The sequence below is a fragment of the Pangasianodon hypophthalmus genome, chromosome 12 (assembly GCF_027358585.1).
Source record: "Pangasianodon hypophthalmus isolate fPanHyp1 chromosome 12, fPanHyp1.pri, whole genome shotgun sequence".
Lineage (NCBI taxonomy): Eukaryota > Metazoa > Chordata > Actinopteri > Siluriformes > Pangasiidae > Pangasianodon > Pangasianodon hypophthalmus.
The window spans coordinates 5,556,515-5,584,127 of record NC_069721.1 but is presented as its reverse complement, the minus strand read 5'-3'; the positions used below and the strand labels follow the sequence as shown (position 1 = coordinate 5,584,127).

The 27,613-nt window shown below is 40.0% G+C and overlaps 1 protein-coding gene across 1 annotated transcript in view; it reads right to left on the bottom strand.

Moving 5' to 3' along the window:
- Positions 1-7,415: 7,415 nt before the first annotated feature.
- LOC113527309 (integrin alpha-X) overlaps positions 7,416-27,613 on the bottom strand; it is a 39,641-nt gene continuing 19,443 nt past the window's right edge. Inside the window, exons 14-30 of the mRNA XM_026914970.3 lie at positions 27,353-27,565; positions 24,832-24,965; positions 22,836-22,978; positions 22,583-22,731; positions 21,299-21,430; positions 21,031-21,104; positions 20,752-20,893; positions 17,452-17,550; positions 17,104-17,183; positions 11,224-11,310; positions 10,934-11,012; positions 10,748-10,843; positions 9,193-9,273; positions 8,943-9,053; positions 8,729-8,842; positions 8,302-8,412; positions 7,416-8,172 (exon numbers count right to left, since the gene is read on the bottom strand). Of these exons, the coding sequence (XP_026770771.3) occupies positions 8,074-8,172; positions 8,302-8,412; positions 8,729-8,842; positions 8,943-9,053; positions 9,193-9,273; positions 10,748-10,843; positions 10,934-11,012; positions 11,224-11,310; positions 17,104-17,183; positions 17,452-17,550; positions 20,752-20,893; positions 21,031-21,104; positions 21,299-21,430; positions 22,583-22,731; positions 22,836-22,978; positions 24,832-24,965; positions 27,353-27,565 (1,944 nt within the window). The 3' untranslated portion in view covers positions 7,416-8,073. The remainder of the gene's footprint in view (positions 8,173-8,301; positions 8,413-8,728; positions 8,843-8,942; positions 9,054-9,192; positions 9,274-10,747; positions 10,844-10,933; positions 11,013-11,223; positions 11,311-17,103; positions 17,184-17,451; positions 17,551-20,751; positions 20,894-21,030; positions 21,105-21,298; positions 21,431-22,582; positions 22,732-22,835; positions 22,979-24,831; positions 24,966-27,352; positions 27,566-27,613) is intronic.

The following is a 27,613-nucleotide window of genomic DNA, read 5'->3' as shown; positions in this document are numbered from 1 at the left end:
CCACATGTTTCAAATCCTCCACCATTATTCCTGTCCCCAAATCGCCCCTCCTGCCTCCCTGAATGACTGCCGTACTGTAGCACTCACTCCTATAGTGATGACATGCTTTGAAAACTGCTCCCTCCTCCCCAACTGCCTAGACCTATTACAGTTGGCATACTGGTCCAACAGGTCCACAGATGATGCCATCAACTACACCCCACACACTGCCCTCTCCCACCTGGACAAGAGAAAAGGAAACTATGTGCGGATGCTGTTTGTGCATTACAGCTCCACCTTTAACACCATCGTCCCCTCTCACCTCTGCAAAAAGCTCCAGGATCTGAGACTGAACTCCTCCATCTGCCACTGGATTCTGGACTTCCTGACTGGACGCCCCCAGGTGGTCAGGATGGGAAACCACACCTCCTCCACGCTCACCCTCAGCACTGGAGCCCCTCAGGGCTGCTTCCTCAGCCCCCTGCTGTACTCCCTCTATACCAGTGACTGCATGGCTACAGACTGCTCCAACAAGCTGGTGAAGTTTTCCGACGACACAGTGGTGGTAGGCCTCATCACCAACAACGACGAGAAGGCCTACTTAATGAATGTCGTCTCCACATGATGTCAGAATAACAATCTCTCCCTGAACATTACCAAGATTAAGGAGATGATTACTGACTACCGGAAGAAGCAGGTGAGGAACTACAGCCCCCTGTTGATCAACAGGGCCATAGTCGAGAGGGTGAGCAGCTTCAGATACCTTGGGGTCCATATCACAGAAGACTTCTAATGGACTACACACACAAACAGCTTGGTGACAAGGGTGCACCAGCCTCTCTACCATCTACGACGTCTGGCCAGGTTCACGGTCTCTCACAGGGTGCTGAAGGCTTACTGGGGTTGTGGAGAGTCTTCTCACTGACAGCATCACCACCTGGTTCGGAGGCACCACGGCCAAGGACCAGAATGTACTGTCCAGAGTGGTGAGGGCAGCGGAGAAGGTCATCATGACTTCTCTCCCCTGCATCATGAACATCTACAACCAGCGATGCAAGACCAAGGCCAGGAGAACTGCAAGTCTTTCACCACCGCGGACACAGTGGTCCACTTACCCATCAGGGAAGCGCTACCGGATCCTGAGGACCAACACAGAGAGACTCAGTAGGAGTTTCTACCCTCAGGCAATCCGGCTACTGAATGAGGACACTTGAGAAGTCTGCATGTCTCTACCTCACACACAGACACACATACACAAACAGTTTGCACTATGGGAAAATGAATTTTTTGCACACTACATAAAAAACTCTTACACTGTACAGCTCTGTATATTTCTACACAAAAACAGTTGCACTATGAGACAGTTTCTGAACACTACAGCTCTGTATATCTGTGTGTTTTTTTTAAAACATTTTCTATTTTGCATATTCATATTCTACATTTCATTCCTCTAAAGGCTGCTAAACTTTTTTTTTTTTTTTACATATAGTCTACTAGATTTTATTTTATTTTATTCTGTTTTTATTATTTATCATTGTTGCACTGTAAGGAAAAACATTTCACTACATTACATCACATGTACGTAATAGGTATGTGACAATTAAAGAACCTTAAACCCCAATTTTGAAAATTATGAAACAAAAAATGGAAATGTGCAACATCTTGACTATTCAATATTTAAGAAGTTGCACAGTTTAAATTTAAGCAAATTTGTGATATTGATCATGTTATCTCTTTTTTACAAAAGGTCAGATATTCTGTGAGTTTTATCCCTTCCATTGAAGCACATATTCAGGTGAAACACAGATGGATTTGATCTAACATGGATCATAAGGTTTTACACAAACGTGGAGTTTGTGTAAAACTCGAGTGCACCAGCTCGAGTGCACACTGTCATTAAAGCAAAAAAGGGGACATACCATATACTAGGAAACTCTGAAATTAATGTAAATATTTGACTTTTCACTCAAGTTGTTGCCAATAATATTATTTATAATGAAAACGTTTGTGTTAAATAAAATAACAAAAGCCAAACAGAAGCATTTTCATTAGTGGTCTCAGACTTTTGGACACCTCTATATATATTATAATAATATTAGTTACTATTAGTTACTAACAAAATAAAACTGTTAGATTAAAACAGTTTAAATGTTACAGTAGTTTTATATTATAAATCCGGAATTTAAAAAATTGTAGGGTGGTCAAGGCTTGGGGTCCCAGAAAATTCATAATGTCCATTTGGGGTTGTTTCCTCAGAAAGTTTGGGAACCAGTGTTGTAGGGTCTTCACCTATGAAAGCCTGGAAGCTAAAATACCATTTTTTCTAATAATAATGCAAATGCATAGTAATATTATTCAGGTAAGGCAATTTCATAAAAAATGAGTGAATATTACTATATTTTCAAGTAACTGTGTAAGATTTGGGTGGGTCCAGTGTGAGTGCTCACAGGCTTTGTGAGGAGACATAACAGGAATAGGAATAATAATAACAATAAGTAATAATATCCTGAGAAAAAGTCTTGCCTGAAAAGTCACAAGCTTTGGTGTCTCTTTAATCAGAATTGAAATGAGATGTTGATGCCTTGAGTTGTGGGTATTTATAATGTTATTATGTTTAGAACTCTTTTGAAAGTTTACAAAAATGATCTTACTATTGTCAAAAGCTGTTTGTGGACACACATTAAGCCAAGGACCTGGAGAAGAAAAGATATTTTCCCAATCTGGTCTTGCATTATCTATCCACTACATACTGTATGCACCACAGTTAGTCTGAATGTACTACCAATAGCTTATACATGTTATTGATGAATAGACCTAAACTAGAATTTACAGTAATCAAATAGTTTGACAGTTGTGTTAGAGCACAGAACATGCTATGTTGTGTGTAGTGCAGTGGTACTACAAAACCACCACTGGTAAACATTACTCTATTCATACTCATCAAATTCTTCTCTGTATGTTGATGTGCTTCATGATTTCCTGATCTTATTATAATGTCCGTCCAAAGTTACTGCTACAACACTATGACTTATTAGCTGTAAACTGCCACTAATTATTTATAAAACTGTATTTGGCCTTGCTCCCTCTTACTTACATGTATGTTCTCTGGCACTGGACTCCACTTTGGAGTGAGGAGTGTAAAGGTACTTCAGTCTCTGTGAGCCCAGCACTTTTCCAGTCCAAAGATATGTGTTGTAGGCTGATTGGCATTTCCAAATTGTCCATAGTGTGTGAATGGGTGTGTGTGTGTGATTGTGCCCAGTGATCGGTTGGCACCCTATCCAGGGTGTCCCCCCAGACTCCTTCGTGACCCTGTGTAGGATAAGCGGTACGATGGATGGATACACATTATCTATTTATTGATAATAACGAGCTGTATTTAAGGGATATGTATGCAATTATGGCCACAAGGGGGCATAGTATCAGCAGTGTAGTGCTGTAGTCCATAGAAGAACTGAGGGTGATGAAATTGAAATATATTATGGAGAATATTTTAAGGAAACATATCTTTCATATTGTTTATTTATTTATTTTTAAAGGCATAATCACTACAAATTGATCTGATAATACGGGCAGATGATTAAGCCTGGAACATTTAGAATATGAATTTTATTTAGACAAGAAAACTAAAAAGATTGGACTAGTGACTAAATAAATTATAGTATCTGTATATTAATTTTATAACAATTACAGTAGCTGATATTATCATAAGTATCTGTAGTAACTGTTATAATTTTGTACTGAATCTTTAAAACTGTAAAAGCTAAATTTTTATTGAATTGTGTATATTAAAAAAGTAACATTAAACTCAGTTTTTCTTTTACTTTCCTTTTATTTACCCTGTAGATCCTAGCAGAATTAATTAGCTCATGTTTGGGGTTTCATGTTTGCTTTAAACAAATCAGTGTATAATAAAATCAGTGAAAAAGTCACTTACAAGCTGACTTTATTTTAAAGTTAAGTGACACCTAAAGTACCCTATTTGGCCAAAAGTATGTGGACATCTGACAATCACACCTACCTGTGCATTTTACAATCCTATTCCCATGGAGTTGGTTCCACTTTGTAGTTACAACAGCCTCAACTCTTCTAGGAAGGCTTTTCATAGAATAGTAGGGTTTTGTGCCCATTCAGCTGTAAGAGCATTAGTAAGATCGGGCACTGATGTGAGGAGGCCTGGTGTACAGTCAGCATTCCAATTCATCTCAAAGGTGTTGAGTTGGGTTGAGGTCAGGGCTCTGTGTGGGACAGTCAAACCTTGGCGAACAATGTCTTCATGAAGTTGTGAACAGGGGCACTGTCATGCTAGTACAGGTTGCTGGAATGATCTTCCAGTGAAGGGAAATTGTAATACTACAGCATAGAAAGACATTCTAGACAATTGTGTGCTTCCAACTTTGTGGCAACAGTTTGGGAAAGGCTTTCATATGGGTGTGATGTCCGGGTGTCCACATACTTTTGACCATAGAGTGTAGATGTCAAACCTTTCTATTAATTTCAGCCATGTGGTGGTGCTAAATGACAAAAACAGCAGTGTGGTCGACAGTATAATCTTTGAGCCAACATCATATTCTGCTAGTGATGGGAATTCCTGCTCTTTTTAAGTGAGTCAGATAATTTGTCTCAGCTCACCAGCCGAATCTTTTGGTTCCCAAATGGCTCATTGCCATTTTTTCTAAACAAGACAAAGTTTGCAATCTTTTGACCAGGCATTGTTCTTACTTTCCTAAATATGGCTGAAATTGTTTGCAGTGTATATTATAAAATCTATTTAAATAATTGTAAAATAAGCAAGGCACTACAGATGTTCATTAACAAATACAGTAAGCATTCCTGCATTGATATTATTGTGCCTAGTCATCCTGATAACTGCTCACCTCCCCTATTACAGTTGACTACATACAATACATATTCATCAAGCACCAGTGCAGACGGACCAGCTGCATCTTTCATACAATCACACATCTCACCATTCATGCTAACAAATAGTTCAGATGTTAAAAAGAGGTTTCCATGGAAGCAATTGGATTAAATTAGCCTGTGAGAGAAGCGGCATTACCTACATCATCAAAAAGACAGGAATGGCTCATATATTTGAGTCAGCTCTTAAATTACACCTACTTCCCATGTGTCATGTTTAACATCACAAGCTCTGCACGAAAACTAGTGCACTGTTTTTTACATGAGGCCCCAGATCTTGATGGCCATCTGTGTCATTAGCCTGCTGAAATCTGTACCAACTGCTGTCTTATTTACTTCTTATTACACTTAATATTATGGATGCAAAGTAAATTTAATAAAGGTGGATTACTTGCATTGACCTCACCTTTGAATGTAGAGCTTTTTAATGGTGAAATCTTTATATATTAATTGGAAGTCCACAAGCTGTATTACTGATTACAGGGCTTAAAATAAACTGAAAAATCCTGTAAAAGTAAAACTTGTGACTATACATTGGTATAATAATGGCACGTTTTTGTGATGTAAAAAAAATTAAACCACGATAAATCATGTCAGAACTTTTTCCACCCTCAATGTGAAATTATAACTATAAAACTATAGTTATATTATTATATTATATTATATATATATATATATATATATATATATATATATATATATATATATTATATTATCGGACTTGCAGCCCAAAGGTGAACCTGAAGTTCGTGGGTTCGAGTCTCAGGTCCGGCAGGGATTGTAGGTGGGGGGAGTGAATGACCAGCGCTCTCTCCCACTCTCAATACCACGACTGAGGTGAGACCCTTGAGCAAGGCACCGAACCCCCAACTACTCCCCAGGCGCCGCGGCAAAAAAGGCTGCCCACTGCTCCGGGTGTGTGTTCACGGTGTGTGTGTGTGTTCACTACTGTGTGTGTGCAATTGGATAGGTTAAATGCAGAGCACAAATTCCGAGTATGGGTCACCATACTTGGCCACAAGTCACTTCACTAAAAAGGAAGTGAAAAACAATCAGAAACATTTTAGGGAAAAATAGGAAAAATAAAAAACTTACAATAACCTGGTTGCATAAATGTGCACACCCTTTTATAATTGGGAATGTCGCTGTGTTCAGAATCAACCAATCACATTCAATCTCATGTTAAAAAGTAATTATCATACAGATGTCATCAATGAAATTATTCTGATTAACTCCAAATAAAGACCAGCTGTTTCTATAGGATTTTTTTCACATCTTCTTGGTTTCATCTGACTTCTGAAGCCATGGTCTGCAAAGAGCTTACAAAGCATGTACAGGGTCCCACTGTCGAAAGGTATTGATCAGGAGAGAGGTACAAAAAAATTTCCAAAACATTAGATGTACCATGGAATACTGTGAAGGCCATCATCAACAAGTTGAGAAAGTGGAGCACCACAGTGACATCAACCAGAACAGGATGTCCCTCCAAAATTTATAAAAGGCCATGACATAAACTTACCAGGGAGATTGGCAAGAGACCTACAGAAACAATAAAGGAGCTGCAGGAATGTCTAACAAGTACTGATTACTCTTTGCATGTGACAACAATCTCTCATAATCTTCACATGTCTGGGCTATGGGGTAGGGTGGCTACATGGAAGCCCTTTCTCACAAAACAACTTACAAGCACAACTAAATCACCCCAACTATGTGGCAAAATGTGTTATGGTCTGATGAGACAAATTACAAAAGGTATAATTATTCTATAATTCCAAAAGGTATGTTTGGTGCAAAACAAAAATCACTTCACCAAAAGAACACCACGTTGAAGCATGGCGGTGGCAGCATCATGCTTTAGGGCTGCTTTTCTTCAGCCAGAACTGGGGCTTTTATCAAGGTGGAGGGAATCATGAATAGCTACAAATACCAGTCGATTGTAGTGCAAAACCTTTAGGTGTCTGCTAGTAAGCTGAAGATGAAAAGGAATTTCCCCTTTTAGCATGACAATGACCCAAAGCATAAATGCAAATCAACAAAGGAATGGCTTAACCAAAAGAAGATCAATGTTTTTGAATGGCCTAGCCAGAGCCCAGACCTGAATCCAACTAAAAATCTGTGGGGTGGCCTGAAGCGAGCTGTGCGCAGGAGATGCCTTTACAATTTAATGGATCTAGAATGTTTTTGCAAGAAAGAGTGAGAAAATATTGCCAAGTCAAGATGTGCCATGCTGACAGACAATTAGCCAAAAAGACTGAGTGGTGTAATATAATCAAAAGGTGCTTCAATAAAGTATTAGTTTAGGGGTGTGCACACTTATGAATTCAGGTTGTTGTAAGTTTTTCCCCCTATTTTTCCCTAAAATGTTTCTAATTGTTTTTCACTTAATTTTTATAGGTTTGATTTCACATTGAGGGTTGAAAAAGTTCTGACATGATTTATTCTGGTTGAATGTTTTTTACATCACAAAAACCTGCCATTTTAACAGGGGTGTGTAGACTTTTTATATCCACTGTATCTTATCCATTCAAATAAAATATTTATTTTGTATTTCCATCATTACATATTAGGCTGTATTTTTTTGTATGTCTGAGCAATACAACAAAGTTATATGCCATTAGTTATCTTAAGAAATAATCCAGCATTATTACAAAGACATCAAAATGTGCCAAAATAGGTTTTTGGGCAACTAGGAGTTTCAGTTAGTAAAATGTGATCTCAAATCACCAGTCAATGTTTGAACACATTTCAATAACCAAAGTACAGATGTGCCTCTTTGACATGTTCTACACTTCTGTATCTGCAATTTAAAGGGTGACGTCTGTGTGCATGTAACATAAAATTTTAAATGAAATCAAATATGCATGTTGGTAAATACAGCATGCCAACCTTCATACTTGATTGTAAGCTTGCCTAAACATTACTATAAGCTGCAGCAGCTATAAGAGAAAGTTAATGCTGTAAGTTCTAAGCAAGTTTTCTTTTTCTCTGAGAAATTCCAACTGACTAGCAAAAGGCAAAATGGTTGCTAATGCATTTTCCCCATATACAAGTTGAAATTAGGTTTTATAATTAATCAGAAGAGCACTGTATACTCTCCTGAAATTTTCCTTAGGATTAAGGACACCTTATACTACAAATAAGATTAAGCGTAACGGGAAATGTAGAGCAGAGTGATCATTCTTGACTTAGTGCCTCTGCGTCTCCTCTGGGTCCCTCAGCCCCTGCTCCTGCTTCCTCCAACATCTTCTTATAGTTGCTTTTGAAGAACCCAGCCTAGGAGTGATAGAAAAGATCAAGCAACATATCACAGAGCCCAGAATATCTGAATGTTTTCAGAGGTTTTACATCTTGAAATTTGAAAGAGAAAAAAATATTGGAGAAAAAAATGATCTCTGTACTGACCTTGTAGAGGCCAGCAGTGATAAGAGCCAAAAGCACAAGCCCTCCTACAACACCTCCAATTGTCTCCTTAAGGGGTAATTTCTCCTCATACACCTCTACCTGGGTATTAATCTGCATACACAGTTACAATAACAAGTCACTCTGGCAAGTAAATTCTATATAGCCCCTAGAAGCTGAGGCTGGCAAGATGGTGCAGTGGGTAGTGTTGCTAACTTTATACCAACTCTCACCACCAGAGTTCCATGAAAGTCACATGACTTCAAACCTATTTATTTTAATGCCAGCATTTCAATTTTCACCACTTAGTAACTGATAAACTATAAACAGTAATTATAAAATATTTTAAAATAAAAACTAGAGTAAACAGACGAAGCATAGCTCATCATGAAAATTATGGTTTCAGTAGAGTCTTAACCAGTAGATGTACCTTGCCAACAGGTGCAGTGTTTATAGAATCAAAGGAGAAGAAGATATATGCTGTTTTGTTATAGTCCAGTGTTGCTGTACTGACCAGCTCGAAAACTGCTGAACGCAGTCCAGTCTAAAAGTGAGAAGGTGTACATGAATGATTAATGGTACAGAGGTGTAGAAAATATGGTCATTGGTGGAAATATCAGTAATACCTGGCATCATAAATATACCTGTTCAATCCATCCAGAGCTGACATTACCAGAGATGACGTAGAATTTCATTTGCTTTCTAATGAGATTTGCAGCACATTTAAACACTCTGCATACAGCTACGGAGCAATTCTAAAACCCAGAGAGTTTCCACATACATATTAATGATATTAATTCATTTCAAAGGAAAGTCTTGAGAAGAAAAATGTTGATTCACTGTTAGAATTTGGAAAATGTTAGGTGATTATACAAAGGCATAACAGTTACTCACCACCTCAGGCTGTTTTTGCAGTGCTGCCACAAAATCTGGGATTGTAGGCTGCTCAACTCTCTCTGCATTGCAGCCTTGAATCTAAGAAACACAGTAATAAGTTCCAGAGTTGCTTGTCTTGACAAGCTTGAAATTCTAAATTGGTTTTTATCTTTTATGTAAATCTGATTCACACAAAAATGCTTTCAATAAAAAAAATCAATAAACAGGTTCCCATTACACATGTGCCCTTCGGCCCTTGTGTAGGTTGCACCATAAGTAACTGCACTCAGAATCTTAGATACTGTATATAAAATTAAATTTTGTTTGTATAGCAGTTTTTTCAGTAGACATTGTACCAAAGCAGCTTTAGAGAAATCTGTATGTAAATTTAGATCTCTAATGAACAAGCCAGAGGTGACAGTGGCAAGGAAATACACCTGACATCACATGAGGAAGAATCTGTGAGAGATACCAGACTCAAAAGTCTGTAGCATCCAATTGAGATTAAACACTGAATAAACTGTGAGACTTGGACATAAACCTGTTTTTGGGAAATACACATTTTTAGACTATGCATATGGGATCATCCACAACAGCAGAAGGTGTGTCACTAGTGCAGAAAGCCCCAAGCAGACGTAGAGCATCATAATTTAGAACCCTTATGGGTTCTTCAGTTTTCCCTCTGTGTGAACCCTCTAAGTATATATGTAGAATCCTACAACAGTGTTTCCTTATCAGGAACAGTCATAAGTAGAACCCATTTAGGAAGCTAGGAATCCTTAACTATCCAACAAACCCTTGAAGAACTCTTCTATCTCCAAGATTGTGACTAGCTAGTGGTAGTTTCTTAGCTATGTACATTAGTAGAAGCTGACTTTAATTAAGAGTGGGGTGAAAAAGGGGTGAAACTATATCACCTAAAAATGACATTGACTCATGTTTTGTCTGTGGTTTGTGTACACTTATACACTTCTGCACTCCAGTGGCATGATAATTAAATTTCAGATTTCAAATTTCACATTTTTTTTGTTTCTTTGTGTTTTTTTTTGGCATTCTACACTGGGGCCTCCCCCCTCCACTTACAGAAGTCAGGATGAGTAGTACATTACACAGTTAACCACCACGAACAACTCACCACAAAGCCACCAGAGGGCACCCTCCCACATAACTTATTAACACATAAGTTCTTTTTCATGCACACCAGTTCAGTTTCTCCCTTAATTAGTCTCCTAGGTCTGTCCCACAATGCCACCCCACCCCCAGCCCCCCTTGGATGTTTAGCATCTGTTGTTTTTGACTGTTGTTGTAAGTAGTCAGTTGTTAGGGTTGTCTGGTCTATGATTCTTGAAATTTTCTTGTTTGCCTGCACTTAATTTTTTGTGAAAGAATGCTAAGCACAAGAGACAAAATGAGTGGAATAACAGAAGAAGTTCAAATATGTGGGAGGGTGCCTGTGGTGGCTTGGTAGTGAATTCATCATGGTGGATGTGACATATTGTAATAATAACAACTAGATTGTCAAAGATGTACAGCTGCTGAAAACCTCAGTAGCAATAATGTCATTCTACAGTACCTGCAAGTTGTTATTAGTCCAGATGTCCTTAACTCCTAATTTTATGGGTACTCTGATGAAAATGTTGACGTTCAAATCCCTGAGGTCATTCTCCACCTGAGAGGAAGTGAGAATTTAATAATAACCACACTATGCTCTTGTCAAATAAAAGTGTCATTTCGAAGGTTTCCTTCATTTTTTTTATACCTTGAATATTTGGTGGACTGGTTTCTCAAGGTCATTTTTCCCTGCAGTAAAGTTAATGTGGATAGTGGAATTCTCATGCCTTGACATGAAATCATATAAAGTAAGATGTTACTCACAGATAACTAAACAAACATCAGTAGATGCACACAGACAATGAATGTATATGTTCTCCTGGCATATTACAATATCTGACCATTTACTGATGGATGTAAACAAGAGTATGGCAGACTTCACATTTGTAATTATACATATTTATTTGAACTATAAATCAACAGAAATATTTGACTAACCTGATCAATGCAATGTAGATGGCATATTTAACATCAATGGTTTTCCTTCTGAATAGTTCATTGTCAGGTGAATGTCTGTCATTGTCACTGTAAAGATTGGGGTATTTGTATCAGTTCAGTAAACATCATTCTTTTTACAAATTGAACGTAGTTTTTGTACGTATGTTTTTGATGTGATCCATTCTCTATGTATATAAATTGAAATTAAATCATTACAACTTGCAGATTTCAAAAGAATAGGCTTTATTTATCATATTTAGCAATCTTTAACCCAGACCTATTTAATTTATCTATGAATGCATGGATAAAAAAGCAAGTGGTGCGTCAGTGATACTGTGGCTACCTTCATATTACCAGACTGAAGAGACACATTTTTTTTTCTTACAAATTTCTGCATGACAAATATCAGATTTTTTTCAGTACTGTGTGGACAAAAAAATCTGATCTCTTTAAACCTAGATCAGATACATATCCTATATGTGGCCATGTGACATAAATAAGAAGTCAGATTGGAATTCTTGTCACTTTTCCCCAACGTGCATGTGCTTATCACTGTCATTGTCGTCACCCATGGCAGCATGGCAAAACAACAATGAAGGACAGCAATAGCAGTGGATCTATCTATCTTGACTGTTACTTAGAGAAAGTAATCAATTGCTCCCGAAACTTAGTAGTGTTCAAAACAGTTACCCAAAAATGGCAGAGCGTGGCCAAAAATGAATGTGGCTACAATGCCAAAGAAATAGTCACTCACTCTCACTGACTTTCAGTAACTGCTTTGGCCAGGTCAGGGTCGTAGTGGATCCAGAGCCTATCCCAAAAACACTGGGCAGAAGGTAGGAATACACCCTGGATAGGATGCCAGTCCATAGCAGGACACCATGCACACACATTCATACACTTCTTTACACCTAGGGGCAATTTAGACTGGCCAATCTGCCTAATGGCATATTTTTGGGAGGTGGGTGGAAACTGGAGAACCCAGAGGAAACCCACATGGACACAAGGACAACATGCACAGAAACTCCACACAGTCAATAACCCAAGCTCAGGATCGAACCTGGGACAGCTACCTGCTGGGCCGCCATGCCGCCTGCCAAAGAAATACCCTCCCATAGAAATACTCTGTGAATCCCTCCACACTGTGGTCCATTGCTGGCTCCTCTCCTGGACCCACACATCACATGGTGCAGCAGTGCCAGCTATAGCTGCAAAAGCTAGTCATCTGCCCTTTTTTTCACCTGTACAGCTGACAAGCTGTTTGCTGACCTACAGACCAAATGCAGGCTTGGGCTATTAGCGTATTCATTTGTTGCTTCTACTATGATTGACGAATATGACATTTTTGCTACTGTTTATAATGCAGATAAAATTTATATCGATGTGCACATGCAGGGTGTTTTGGGGGACAGGTGCATTATGATTAAGACAAATACTGGTAACTTACATTTACAAATGCAAACAGTCTGTGACAGCAAGCTCACAGACCATGCACAGAAACAACACGCTCCTCGCACAACTGCTGCTGAGGTGTTGAAAGGATAGTACCACTTCAGCGCCTCTGTTGTTTGCACCTTATCAGCACCCTTTTCCCACTGCCACTTTTTGCAAATAAAAGAGCACTTTTTCTCACGTTTTCCTGCTTCTGCATGTCTGTGTTCAGCCTGTCGCAGCCTTGAGTGGCTACACTGGTGGAGAATGTGGGCATGAACACAGACCCAGCCCAACCTGTCCCAGTCATGGATCCCATGCTGATACATCTCCTAGAAACTACCATCCAGAAGCAGATGATGACCCAGCAACTCATCGAGAGCCTCTGTGTAACCACTGATAAACTACTAGCACAGAGACAGCTTGCCACCGCTGCTGCCACCCCCCTCCCCGACCTCTGCCGAGACATCCAGTGACTTCTCTCCAAGCTAGGCCGAGCAGATGATGTAAAGATCTACCAGCTAGGCTTTGAAAGGAGCCTCCCCTGCGAGGGCTGGGCAGAAGAAGAATGGGCGCACATCCTCACACCCTTCCTGTCTGGGGAAGCGCTGGCGGCCTAATACGCCCTCCTGCTGGCCGAGACTGCTGACTATGAACTGGTAAAGGGCAAAATCCTGGTCCAGTGCGGCCTCTCATACAACCGTGTGGCAGCTGAGTTCCACAGGTGGTCCTACCAGCCCAGAGACAGATGGACAGCCTGGTGCACACAAGCAAAATGTGGCTACAGCCTGAACAGAATACCATTGAGGTCACCGAGAGGATGGCGATGGACCGGTTACTTCGAGCTCTGCTGCCCAAAGAACAGAAAGCCGTTGGGATGCAAAGCCCCAGCAACCCCAGAGAGATGATAGAGGCCCTTGAGTGCGCCTTAGCCAGCCTGGTACTCGGCAGGGAAGGGTGGGGGGGGAACCCAGCCGGTGCCCCGACAAAGTGTCCCACCTCGCCGCCCTGAACGGATGCAAAACGGGGAGTGGAGGGATGTCAAAAGTTGCCCCAGATATGGATCATCCTGGGATGAGGCCATGCCCACCAAACCAGACCCATTGCCCAACAAACCCTGGCTGGCCAGGTGTGCACTAGATGCAGATAACCCACTCAAAGCACCCACCCTGCTCATCCAAGTGAACGGCCAACCCATCATATCTATCCTGGACTCCAGCAGCACAACAACCCTGGCCAGACCCAAAGCCGTGCCACAAAGGTCCAAGAAAAAAGAGACCCTATCAGTGGTCTGTGTCTATGGGGATGTTTGGGAAATCCCTATAGCCGAGGTAAAAATCCGAAGCCAGACCGGAGAATGGCTCCTCCTCCTAGGCCTCATTAACAAGCTCCCCGTCCCCCTGGTCCTAGGAAGAGACTGGCCAGGGTTCCCATCATCCAGCCCCCCGAAGCCATCACACAGGTTTCTAGTCACCAGAGGTTGAAACACACCTGGGCATGGGTCCAACAAGCTTACATGGCCCAGGAGGAAGGGGATGCCACAGCAGAAGGTGCAACACATACAAAAACTAACCCGCAATCCTGTGTTTTCAACAGGTGACATAGGAGGGGATCTTCGGGCACGAACAAAAAGAAGAGGACCAGTTTCTTCGAGCTCTGCTGCCCAAAGAACAGAAAGCCGTTGGGATGCAAAGCCCCAGCAACCCCAGAGAGATGATAGAGGCCCTTGAGTGCGCCTTAGCCAGCCTGGTACTCGGCAGGGTGCGCCAAGTCAGGTGCGCCAAGTGGAGGGGATCATGCAGGACCCAGAGCAGAGACTTCCGGCATCGTAATTCCTGGTGCAGGGAGGCCTCCTGTATTTTTGCACCAAATGCTGTGGCCAAGCCTGTGACCTCCTGGTGGTTCCCAAACCCAAGACCCAGTTACTCATCCACCTGGCCCATTCACACCCACTAGGCGGTCACCTGGGTGCATGAAACACCCTGGAGAAACTGAAAGATTATTTCCTCTGGCCTGGCATTGATGAAAGCCCTCACCCACAGCCCTAATTCACCTCCTCATCATCCTGATGGGCGTCCCCTTTGAAAGGATAGGCATGGACCTCATAGGGCCTCAAAGTCCACCTGGTGCCATGAACATATCCTGGTGATCGTCGACTATGCCGCTCAATACCCCAAGGTGGTCCCACTTCGGAAAGCCGCCTCCCACAACATAGCAAAGTAACTCATGATCCTGTTCGGTGGCATTTGGATCCTTAAGGATGATCCAAGGTACACTGTTTGTCTCAAAATTAATGGTTGATCTGTGTCAGCTGTTGCAGGTGAAGCACCTGAGGATGCCCGTCTACCACCCACAGACGGATGGACTAGTGGAAAGGATCAACAAAACCCTCAAGCGAATGCTGTGGCGGGTGGTAGAGGAATAGGGGAGGAAGTGGGACCTCCTCCAACCATACGTCCTCGTTGCCATCTGAGAGAGCCCCCCAGCATCCACCGGCTTCACTCCATTCAAACTCCTCTTCAGACGGCGACCTCGGGGACTGATGGACATGCCCCGGAAGGCCTGGGAGGCCAGCCAACAGAGTTCCAGCTGAGCGATCAGGTGCTCCTCCTACCCAATGCCGCCTGTAAATTCCTGGAACACTGGCAAGGCCCATACACAGTCTTTGAGAAGGTGGGTCCAGTCAAATACTGCCTGCGACAGCCCGGTAAGCATGCAGACACACAATTGTACCACATAAACTTATTAAAAAAGTGAGTTGAACCATCTCCAGTTGTGTCTGTGTTGTGGTAAGGCCGGAGGCCAACTCTCAGGTGATCAAGGAGGAAGTTAGCCTAATGCTCCATGACGGCCCCTGGTCAAGCCCTATCGTGGTTGTGCCGAAGTCTGAAGGCAGTATGAGGATTTGACCTGGTGGAGTGGCTCACAAGAGCCTGGTTTGTATCCACCCTCAACCTCACAAAGGGATATTGGCAGGTCGCATTTGCTCCAGACGCGAAGCCAAAAACTGCATTCAGCACCACCAGCGGCCACTGGCAGTACCGGGTTCTCCCGTTTGGGCTACATGGAGCAATTGATGGATATTGCCCTGCCCCCACATAGACAGTCCACAGCTGCATACCTGGACGACGACATCATCCACTCCATCAGCTGGTTGGACCACATACATCACCTCGGGGAGGTCCTGGAGGAGCTCCGGAAGGCCGGCCTGATGGCCAACCCGAAGAAGTGCCATCTGGGGCTGACCGAAGCACAGTACCTGGGCTACAGCATTGGCTGGGAGTTATTGAAACCACAAGAAACAAAGATCAAGGCCATTGAGGAATAGCCCCGGCCCACATTGAAGAAACAAGTAAGTGCCTTTTTGGGGTTGACAGATCCCCAGATCTCACAAAGAAGGGACAGCCAGACCGATGGCAAAGAACAACTGGTCCTGTACATCAGCCGCAAACTGACTCCTGCAGAGAGGAAGTACACCGCTGTTGAGAGAGAAGCCCTCACAATAAAGTGGGCTATAGAAGGCCTGAATTACTACCGGGCAGGTTGGCACTGACCAAGCTCTACAATGGATGGCCAAGCCAAGGACACCAATTCCTGGGTAACCATGGTTTCTTTCACTACATGGATTCTCTTTCCAGGTACAGCACCGGGTGGGGGTCCAGCATGGAAATACAGATGGCCTCTCCTGCAGATACGCCTTGTGGGCATAGCAACCAATGGCAGTAGGCTCGGAGCTGGGGGGTAACTGTAACAGCGGGCGTGCAGCCCGCACACAAAAACAACACGCTCCTCGCACAGCTGGAAAGGACAGTGCCACTTCAGCACCTCCATTGTTTTAGGGAGCAAAGCAGGCTGTGAGGCAGGGTGGCGAAATCACACACGGCTGGTGAGGATTAATTGCAGCGGTGGCTCTCTACCCTCTTGCAGGCATGAATATAAAAGAAGAGAATATAAGAGAATACAAAAGGGCAATACAGCAGCAACCAGGTGAGCTATGTTTTCGCCACTGACATTTTTTCTCTCTCTCTCTTACACAGACGAAGAAGACAGCTCAGGGAATGACTCTCTCCCGGCTGCAGACTGCTGTGTGCCCTCTCCGGGACATCCATAATTGCACCTGGGTCCCGCTTCCACGATGCACAGCCTGCCACAAGATACTGCACCTTGTTAGCACCCTTTTCCCCCTGCCACTTTTTTTAAAATGAAAGAGCCCTTTTTCTCACGTATTCCTGCCTCTGCATGTCTGTGTTCAGCCTGTTGCATCCTTGAGTCACTACAAGTCAAAATAGACATATCCAATCTGAGCAAAAATATCAGAACTGTGCAATGTGAAGCTTGTAATGGGAATATAGCCTGTGTGTCCTTGTTGGCTATAAGATATTTCATTCATTTTGAGACGCACACAAGCAATCGACCATGTAGAATGTGCTGGTTAATGTAGGAACTTACCTGAAAGCATTTGCAGTGAACGTCACCGTCCTGTCAAAGTTACTTTCTTTGTTTATGCTATATGTAACATCAAAGGTAGCCTATAGAGGTAATGCAGGAATTGAGAGATTACATTATTTCAGAAGTTAGCCTAAAGAGAAAACAATGTAAATCCTTTGTGAATGTATTAAACAACTCTGACTTATTTTTTCCCTAATTCTAATATTTAACCAGCCAATAATCACAAATCTACACTACTTTTATCTTTGTCCTAGGCTTAACTCGTAACTCAATCCCCATCATTCCTCTTACTATATACGATGTCTACGTATAAACAAAAGAATAAAGTATGAACTCATTTGGACTCACCAAACCATTATTCTTGAAGATGGGTTTACTGATGAAACATGTAGTCTCCCCCAGCGCAGCTTTTTCATCACTGTCCAAAGATACACACTCCAGTCTGCCCTGCTCAGACAGAAAACAAGACACACATCTTTTCCATTTGCTCTTCAGAGTCCAGTCCAGTCATTTAGAAATATAATAGAATGAAATGAAACATTTCTATAAACCAAATACTTTTGTTTAAGTCAACGCATTATAACAATTCCCATTGAAGAAGGACACATCATTCGTTAACACAGTTTTGGAAGGGCACATACACTGAGCCTTCACAGTACATTAGTAAGAGCTGCATAAATACTTTATAAAGCATAATGTTTCAAGATTTTTGTATGGCTGAATGCATTTTTTGAATGCATAGAACCTTATAACGGTCATGTTAATGCTAGAAAAAAATTCACAACTTTTCAGTTGGTATGAAGCCTTACAGTTTGCCAGCTGATCTTGTGAGTGCTGTGCTGTGTTATTTCTGGATTAGTAGTTTCTGTATGACCATATCTTGCCTTACCTTGCCTCATTTTTGCCTTTGTGTATGATTTATGTGATGTCTAATATTTCGTCCTTGCCTTGCATTTTGACTATGTTTTGGATTTGCCTGGCTGTCAAAGAGTTGTTGATAATGACCTGGACTGTTTGGACTTGATTTGTCTGTCAATTAACCTCTTGCATATGGATCATTACTCTGCCTCTGTGAGCCCTGTGTTACAATCCTATTTTTGCATGATGAACTAGAGGCACAGTGGCAGAAAGCATGATCCTTAAGCAGGGGTGAAAAATGTTGTATCTACTATTGAGAGTTTCAGTCATTAACTAGACATGATGCAAACAATATACAGTTAGGTCCGGAAGTATTTGGACAATGATGTTTTTGTGTTTTTGCCTTTATACACCACCACAATGGATTTGAAATAAAACAATCAAAGTGTAGACTTTCAGCTTTATTTTAAGGGGTTCCACAAAAATATGGCATTTACCATTTAGGAATTACAGCCATTTTAAGCAAAGTACTTCCATTTTCAGGGGCTCAAAGGTATTTGGACAATTGACTGACAAGAAGTTAATTGACCAGGTGCGGTCCATTCCCTCGTTACATCAAGACAAATGAAGCAGATAAAAGGTCTGGAGTTGATATCAGGTATTGAGTTGGCATTTGGCAGCTGTTCGACTGGAGCTACCAATATGAAGTCCAAGGTGATCTCAATGCAAGTGAAGGAGGCCATCATTAGGATGAAAAAACAAAAGAGACCTATCAGAGAGATAGAAAAAACTTTAAGAGTGGCCAAATCAACAATTTGGTACATTCTTAAAAAGAAGGAATGCACTGGCGAGCTCAGCAACACCAAAAGGCCTGGAAGACCACGGAAGACACCTAAAGTGGATGATCGCAGAATCCTTTCCTTGGTGAAGAAAACCCCTTCACAAAATCAACAGAAGTCAAGAATACTGTGGAGAAGGTAGGCGTATCATTGTCAAAATCTACAATCAGGAGACGCCTTCATAAATGTAAATACAGTGGGTTTACAACCAGGTGCAAACCGCTGGTAACATTCAAGAACAGGAAAGCCAGATTAGACTTTGCCAGAAAACATCAAACCTCCCATGTTCTGGAATAAGATTCTTTGGACTGATGAAACCAAGATTAACTTGTACCAGAATGATGGGAAGAGAAAAGTATGGCAAAAGAAAGGAACAGCTCATGATCCAAAGTATACCACATCATGTGTCAAACATGGTGGAGGAAGTGTTATGGCATTGGCATGTATGGCTGCCAATAGAACAGGCTCACTGGTGTTTATTGATGATGTGACTGCTGACAGAAGTAGTAACATTGATTCTGAGGTGTATAGGGCTATACTCTCTGCTCACATTTAGCCAAATGCTACAAAAGCGATAGGACGCCGCTTCACAGTGCAGGTGGATAATGACCCTAAACATACTGCGAAAGCAACTCAAGACTTTTTGAAGGCAAAGAAATGGAATGTTCTTCAATGGCCAAGTCAGTCACCTGATCTCAATCCAATAGAGCATGCTTTTCACTTACTGAAGACAAGACTGAAGGCAGAAGGACCCAAAAACAAGCAGCAACTGAAGGTGGCTGCAGTGAAGGCCTGGAAAAGCATCTCCAGGGAGGAAACTCAGTGGAAACTTGGTGATGTCCATGGGCTCCAGACTTCAGGCAGTCATTCACTGCAAAGGATTTTCATCTAAGTATTAAAATTATGGTTATATTTACAATTATGTCACTTTGTCCAAATACCTTTGAGCCCCTGAAAATGGAAGTACTTTGCTTAAAATGGCTGTAATTCCTAAATGGTAAATGCCATATTTTTGTGGAACCTCTTAAAATACAGCTGAAAGTCTACACTTTGATCACATCTTGATTGTTTTATTTCAAATCCATTGTGGTGGTGTATAAAGGCAAAATCTCAAAAACATCATTGTCCAAATACTTCCGGACCTAACTGTATATTATTTATATGGCGAGCCATCTAGTGTTGACACATAATACTAAATCAAAGTCAGGAAAAAAATAAGTGCATGGAATATAAGGTATTTTATTATGCTCTTTCACTCAATCATTTTCAGTAAGCATTTTATCCTGGTCAGGGTTGCAATGGATCCACAGCCTATGGGTATCTGGTGGGAATAACCCCAGTTGGGATGCCAGTCCATCAACATGCACATACAAATTCACATACTCATTCACAACTTGGGGCAAGTTAGCACAGCCAATACACTTTGCAGCATGTTTTTGTTAGGTGCGAGGAAACTAAAACCCATGCAGACCTGCAGAGAAAATGCAAACTCCACAAAGGCAATAACCCGAGCGATCAGGGACTCTGAAGCTGTGAGGTGGCAACACTACCACTGTGCCACCATGCTGCCATAGATCTAACGGGAAAGTGGTGACCCAGTGGTTAATGCTTTGGGCTCTGATCAGAAGGTTCTGAGTTTAAATCACAGCACTGCCAAACTGGCACTGACCAGAGCCCCTAACCCTCAACTGCTCAATTGCATTCTATCTTAATTACAAGTCACTTCAACCTGGAGGAATCCCATGTGCACACAGGTATATCTGCAAATCTCCATAAAGATAGTAACCCGAGTTCAGGATCAAACTGTGGACCCTGGAGCTGTGACGCAGGAACGCTACCCACTGCACCACTGTGTGTGCAATTTTGATAATAATTCGTTATTATTCACATACTGTATAACTCAACTCTGACTGTGGCCCAAAATGTATAATTTTTTACGTGATACACTTGCCTGTTTAGTGGTGACTCTCCTGAAGGAAAGTCCAAATGGGTATTTGAGAATTACTCGACTGTTGTAGGAATTTTCCCCTCTGTTCTCTACAAAGACAGTTACATTCATATCCTGCATTATTCCAACTTGTATGACTGAGTATCTGAAAAAATGAAAAGTGAAACAAACAAACACAATGTCAAATCATCCACTTCTCAGGACTCTGCTGAGTGTTTTCATCAATCATCTTGCCCAGTGTTTTCCCCCAGTGTGACCCACTGTTTTCACCAATCATCTTACCCAGAAAAGTTAAAATCCACCTTGAGATTATCAATGCAGATGTTATCGATTCCACAGTTTATTTCAAAATCCAGCTGTGAAAATAGTTTATGAGAAAATCAGATAATAGAATTGAGGTGTAGAAAGATATTTCATGTACAAATAAACATAATGGATAATTATTGATAATGCTTTTGACATGTTTATTAGCAATAATAAGAAAAAAGACATAAAAGAGATTATACTGCTACTGCTCTAATATGAAAAGCTGTAGACTCTCAGCACTTACATTGGTATCTAAGGTGGTCTTTGTGGTAGGAAGCAGCATCGGCCGTAGATTGTTCTGTCTTACAATAGGAAGACCCTCAAACGTATACACTAACTCATTAGATAATGGATTTAGTGCATCATTGGGGCAGGACTGTAAGGCAGGAGGAAACAAATAGCCATAGCAAAAGAGAGAAACTATATAAATACCATCTTATTTACTGTTTTAAAAATGATGATGCATGAATTACGGACATGTGTTGGTTGATGTGTTCACATCCTGTCTTGTATATACTATCTCCTCATATGCACACTGTTTACACAAGATAAGATGCATGTTAGTACTCTTAGCTAATAAAATGTTTCATAGGTGAATTTAATCAACTCTAACACATGAAATGTTGGAATGAATGATTAATTCTGACTTGAGGACAGTTATGAAGATATGTCCAAATAATGTACATTAATACATAAGTAGAAAATGCATGAAAATTGCATGAAAATTACTATTGTTTAATAGTAGTTAGTAGTGCTATAGCAAAATTTGAGGAACCACTACAAATTACCATGGAAAAATTCTATTTTCTTCTAGGAATTGTCTTCTACGACAAATGATGTAAAACAGTGTGAAAAATATACAATGGGATAAAAAGGCAACCCAATAGCATGGTTTTGGTAGACCACAGATTGCTTAAGGAAGACAACTTTAAATGTCGTATAACACTATAGCAACAATGCAAGGATTAAATGATTATTTAATTAAGGACTTTTAGAATATTTATTAAATGGATGGTACAAAATTTTCACCTCTTTAAAAATTAGCTATTTTCTTTTAAAAATGCTGGAGTAGGCACACCACACCTAGGCATCATTAAAAAAAAAAGAAGAAGAAGAAGACATTCCCTAGTTCAATATAATGCTAACGATGACAATATCAGATTTTCTTATCATTGTCTGGTCATATCAGTATATCATCATAGACATATTTTCATGCATCATTCATGCATCTTTTTACATTTTTGCTGTCAAGGGCTTGAGGAACTAGAAAGGGTACAATTTACTGTTACGCTGGATCCTGTACATTATTCATTAAGCCTCCATTATTCGTGTTTTAACACAAAATAAATAATATATTTATAAATGTAGGTGCAATGTAATAATAATAATTTACTTGAAATCAAATATTCTCATCTATATTAGGCTACCCTATTTGCAGCCTTTTTTGCCACTCAAATGAACTTCCTTTTAGCATTGAATGTGTGCAAGTAAATACATTTATAAGATTTAAAAGGAGCATTTCAAATACCTCTATAAAAAATTCATGCTGATTGCACTTCTCCTGCATCGACACAGATATCATGCCAAATCGAACACGGTTTTTCGGTGAAAAGTAGGCTCGGTAGCTTTGTCGTTTGGCATCAAGTGTTAGTGTATAGTTTACATTTGCAGTCAAGTCTAAACAAACAGAAATAACAACAAGTGAAGTCAAAGATTTCCCTTGTTATTTTGTGGGAAAGGCCAATAGGTTATGCATTTAAAATGTAGATAGATATAGGAACCTGTCATGCCAGTATTTGATCCTATTATAGTGAAACACAATTTTAGTGTGTTTTTCAAAGGACTGCTGCAGTCGGTGTCTCTGGTGGGGATTTTGGATGGGTTGTAAGTTACTTTGTTCCACAGTTTCACAATGGGTCTAGATCTGAACATTACACAAAACACAACACACAATGTAAATGTAACATCAAACTAAGACTAACAGCATTTTTACATATTGTAGTGTTACAAACTGGAACTGAAGTCGACTTAATTGGAATTTCACTGTATGTCATGAATCTACACAAAACAGCCCATATTATTATGTTGAGGGACAAAATCAAAATTATTTACAAATAAAAACACCTAAAAGTTATGAGTAGATATGCATTCACCCCTGTAACACTTAAATTAGTTCTGGTGCAGCCAGTTGCCATCAGAAGCCACATAATTAGCTGAATAGAGTCCATCTATCTTCAATTAAAGTTTCATGTCATCTCAATATAAATATACCTGTTCCTGGAAGGCCACGGGTTTATTTGGGAACATACCTATACAAATAGCATAATGAAAACCTAGAAGCTATCAAAACAAGCTCAGGACAAAGTTCTGGAAAATTGTTAATAAAGAGTTTGGTTATCAAATAAACTAATAAAAATTAAAAAAAAAAAATTTAACATCATGTGAAACACCATTAAATGCATTATTTAAAAATGGAATTAATATGGCACAGCTACAAGAGAAACCAAAGAAGGCCATTCGCCAAAAGTCAAAACATTTTTAAGGAAGGCATTAGTCAGCGAAGCAACCATGAGGCCATAGTTAACTCTGAAGATGCTGGTGAGATCCACAGCTCAGATGGGAGAAGCTGTTTGCCCAGACACTCCACAAAGCTTGGTCTATTGAAGAATGGCAAGAAGAAAGCCATTACTGTGGAAAAAAACCCATACGAAATCATATTTGGGGTTTCCAAAATCATGTTGGTGATACAAATATGGAAAAATATCTCTGGTCTGAGGAGACCAAGACTGAACTTTTTGGCCTGGTCACAAAATCGCAACATTTGGAGGAAACCTGACACTCTTCATCACCCTAAGAACACCATGCCCACAGTGATATAGTATAGCAGTGGTAGCATCCTCTTGTGGGGATGCTTTTCATCACCCGGGACTAAAATGGGCAAAATGTATGGGTGCAATTACAGAACAATCCTAGAAGAAAACCTGTTCTGGTCAGAGACCTAACACTAGGGCAGAGGTTCGCTTTTCATAAAGACAACACTTCTAATGATATTGTCATAGCTACACTGAAATGATTCAAAACCAAGAAACTGAATGTGTTAGAATTACTATTAATTACTATATAATATTAATTATTAACACCAACATCTACATCCAATTTGACAGAGCTTGAGCAATTTTGAGCAATTTAGCCAAGAAGAATGAGCAAAAAATATCACTATCCAGCTGATAGACACATATCTAAGAAGACTTGCAGCTGTATTTGCAGTTAAGGTAGTTCGACCAAGTATTTACCCAGAGAGGTGGATACTACTGTGACTTAAAAAAATGTCACAATAAAAAAAAAAACTGAATATATTAGGCATATTGTGTAAACCAAATGCTAAAAATCCCAGTTAAGTCCATGTCAATTTACAGTTCTACGAGGACAAAATGTGGAAAACTTCAAGAGGATGGAATTTGTGTATATTTCATTTAAATAGTCCACATGTTAAACATTGTGGCACAGTTACTGACTACTTTATTAGACAAACCTACCTTGTTAGGCCACTTTGTAGGTGATCTATAGCTACTATTTTTTTGTGTGCAATTTGTGTTAATTATCCTCTAATTCTTCATCAGTGGTCATTTTCTGACCACAAGATTCTTGCTGATAATCTTGTGGTTAGAAAATTATTTTTGGTTTGCAGACTCTTCTAAACCCAGCAGTGACAGTGAAAGCTGCTGCACCTAACACAAGCGTAACACACAATACCATGTCAGAACTGAAATGCCTGACCTTAAAAGTATGACTGCTCCTTTGGAACCAACAGCAAGATCTGGCAGCTGGTCTCCACTATGGTCCAGAGCAGACTGACTCAGAGAAAAACCAAAAAATTGCAGCCCAGTGCGTACAGAAGAGCCTGTGATTCTCTGTCAGTAGAAAAACACAGGAAAAAATGTATATAGTAAAAGTAGTAGAGCGAGAAGCTGATTGTGAGAGATCTTGAAAATGAACATGAATTACTATTGCAGCTTTACCTTTTAAAATAATTTGTGTGTTGTGTGAATGTTGGTATCCGTCACTTTATCTGCTGAATGCAGACAATTATAAACTAAGAAAAATTAGCCATGTGATGTAAGATGTATCAGAGAAACACAAGATAGAATAAGACAAGCTGTGATGGTACACTCTAAAAATGCTGAGTCATTACATAACCCAATCCCAGGGTTGAGTGGGTTGGATCATTTTGTTATTTCATATCATACAGCATAATGGTCATTAGAACCCAGTGTTGGGTTACTTTTTAAAGTTAAAGTTACTTTTGACACTTTTTACTTTTTACTGAGGTCCTGTATGATGCGAAGTGAACAGCTGAGAGAAAATCTATCTAAATAAAATCAAAGTACCTTATTTCTCACTTTATTCATTCTCTATGTTCTGGATTCTTGGATTTAATGAATGGCATAAATTGATATATTATACATGGAGAATTAACATTATATGAAATGAAAAGGATAAGAGAAGCTTAGCTAACACAACCAGCTAGGTAATAGTATGGTTTTTGGATTTACTTGATTTCGGTATCTAATGTTAGCTAGCGTCAGACTTTAGATAATCTTGTCAGAATAACAGAATTAAGATAGTAGCTAACCTGACACCCACAATCTCACTGCTAAGCCTCTCATCAGTGATGAAACATCTTCATGACAAAATAACTAGTCCAGTCACCAAGAAAAGTCTTTTTCGATGGTTTATCTAATTTTGTGGTTTAGGTAATAATTATAATATTAACTGCAAATTGCTTCTAAGTATTTATTGTATTTAACTTGTATTGAGTGTGTGTGTATGTGTGTTCTTGTTGTTGTCCTTGACTGGGACCTGTTTTGACACTGCTTTTGCATTGTGGATTTAGGATTTGTTATTAAACACCCTACACATGGATTCTGACAAGAGCATCTCAAGACCAGTTTTTAAGTGCTCATGCTTAGCTGACAAAGTGCCTCATCCATGGATGAGATCATATCTGAGACAGTAGAGGGGAGACACTGCCCACACACCAACATCTCAATGTTAGTATGAATAAAGAAATGCAAATAAAATGCAAATGCATAAAATTGGGGAGGGTTGCGTCAGGAGGGGCATCTGGTGTAAAAACTGTGCCAAATCAAATACACGGACCAATGATCCGCTGTGGCGACCCCTAACGGGAGCAGCCAAAAGAGGAACAACATTATCGAGTCAGTACAAAAACATTTCAGATTTCCAAACATTAGTTTTCCAGCACAAAATTAAATGTTACAGAAAAATTTATGTCAGTAAAGAAATAAAGAAAGCAGTATATTATGTAAGAGACCACTTTTCAGACAAAAAACATAATGATGGCTGCTGGGTTTTGCATATATATATATATATATGCAAAAACATCATTATGTTTTTTGTCTGAAAAGTGGTCTCTTACATAATATCCTACTTTCTTTACTGACATACATTATATATATATATATATATATATATATATATATATATATATATAAACACAACTAAATGTTGTTGTTCTTCTTTTAGCTGCTCCTGTTAGGGGTCACCACAGCAGATCATCCATCTCCATTATGGAAATCCAGTTTATAACTGCATATTTGATTTGGCCCAGGTTTTACACTGATTGCCCTTCCGTTTTATCTTGGGACCAACACTGAGAGTGTACTATCTTGTGCAACCTCATTGGCTGGGTTTGGCACCCAACATGGGGCTCAAACCCATGACTCTATGAGTAAGAGTCTCATGCTCTCCCAACTGAGCTATCCAGGTGCCAACATAAAACAACTAAATACTTTCTATAAAAGTAAAAAAAAAAAAAACTTTTAGTAATTTCGTTATTTTACAGATTAAAATGTATTCAAATTCCCTATCTGAATAAGATCTATGGCTGCTTTATAATGATCTATGTTTTGGGTTACACATAACCCAGCAGCATGTAGTCAAATTACTCCAGTGTGTGTTCTGTTGACCCAGCCAAGAAATGACTCAAATTGGGTTACATTTAACCCAGCGTTTTTTAGAGTGTATATAAAAATATGAGTGAGTTTTAGTTGATTATAACCTGTTACAGAATGTCATCTGAGCATAGACACAAGCTCATCAATGACTATGGAAAAAGTAAGAATTTTTCAAGTCAAAATTAAACAGGATGTGAAATATTGTGGTACTAGGGGCATTTATCAAGTTCAAGCATGTTCAAAGTGCTCTTTATTACAACACATTTTAAATAATGAAATCTTAATCATAATAGGAAGCTGTACATTTGTTTCTTTCTGACCTGTGAGAAGGTGGGGGTAATGTCTTCTTTTCTTCCATTAAAGATATAGATGCTGCCCTCTCCTTTCTCCTCTAGAGGTGCTCCTATCACTACATCCACCAGACCGTCCCTGTTTAGATCTGCAGGGCTGGCCAACGTCAGGCCAAACCTCCCCCTTTGTCCTGGGATTCCTTTCACTGACTGAATGTGCTTTACATTCAGGTTTACACGTCGCTAAAGAATGTAACACATTAAGTAACAGGCCACTTTTCAAATGAACAC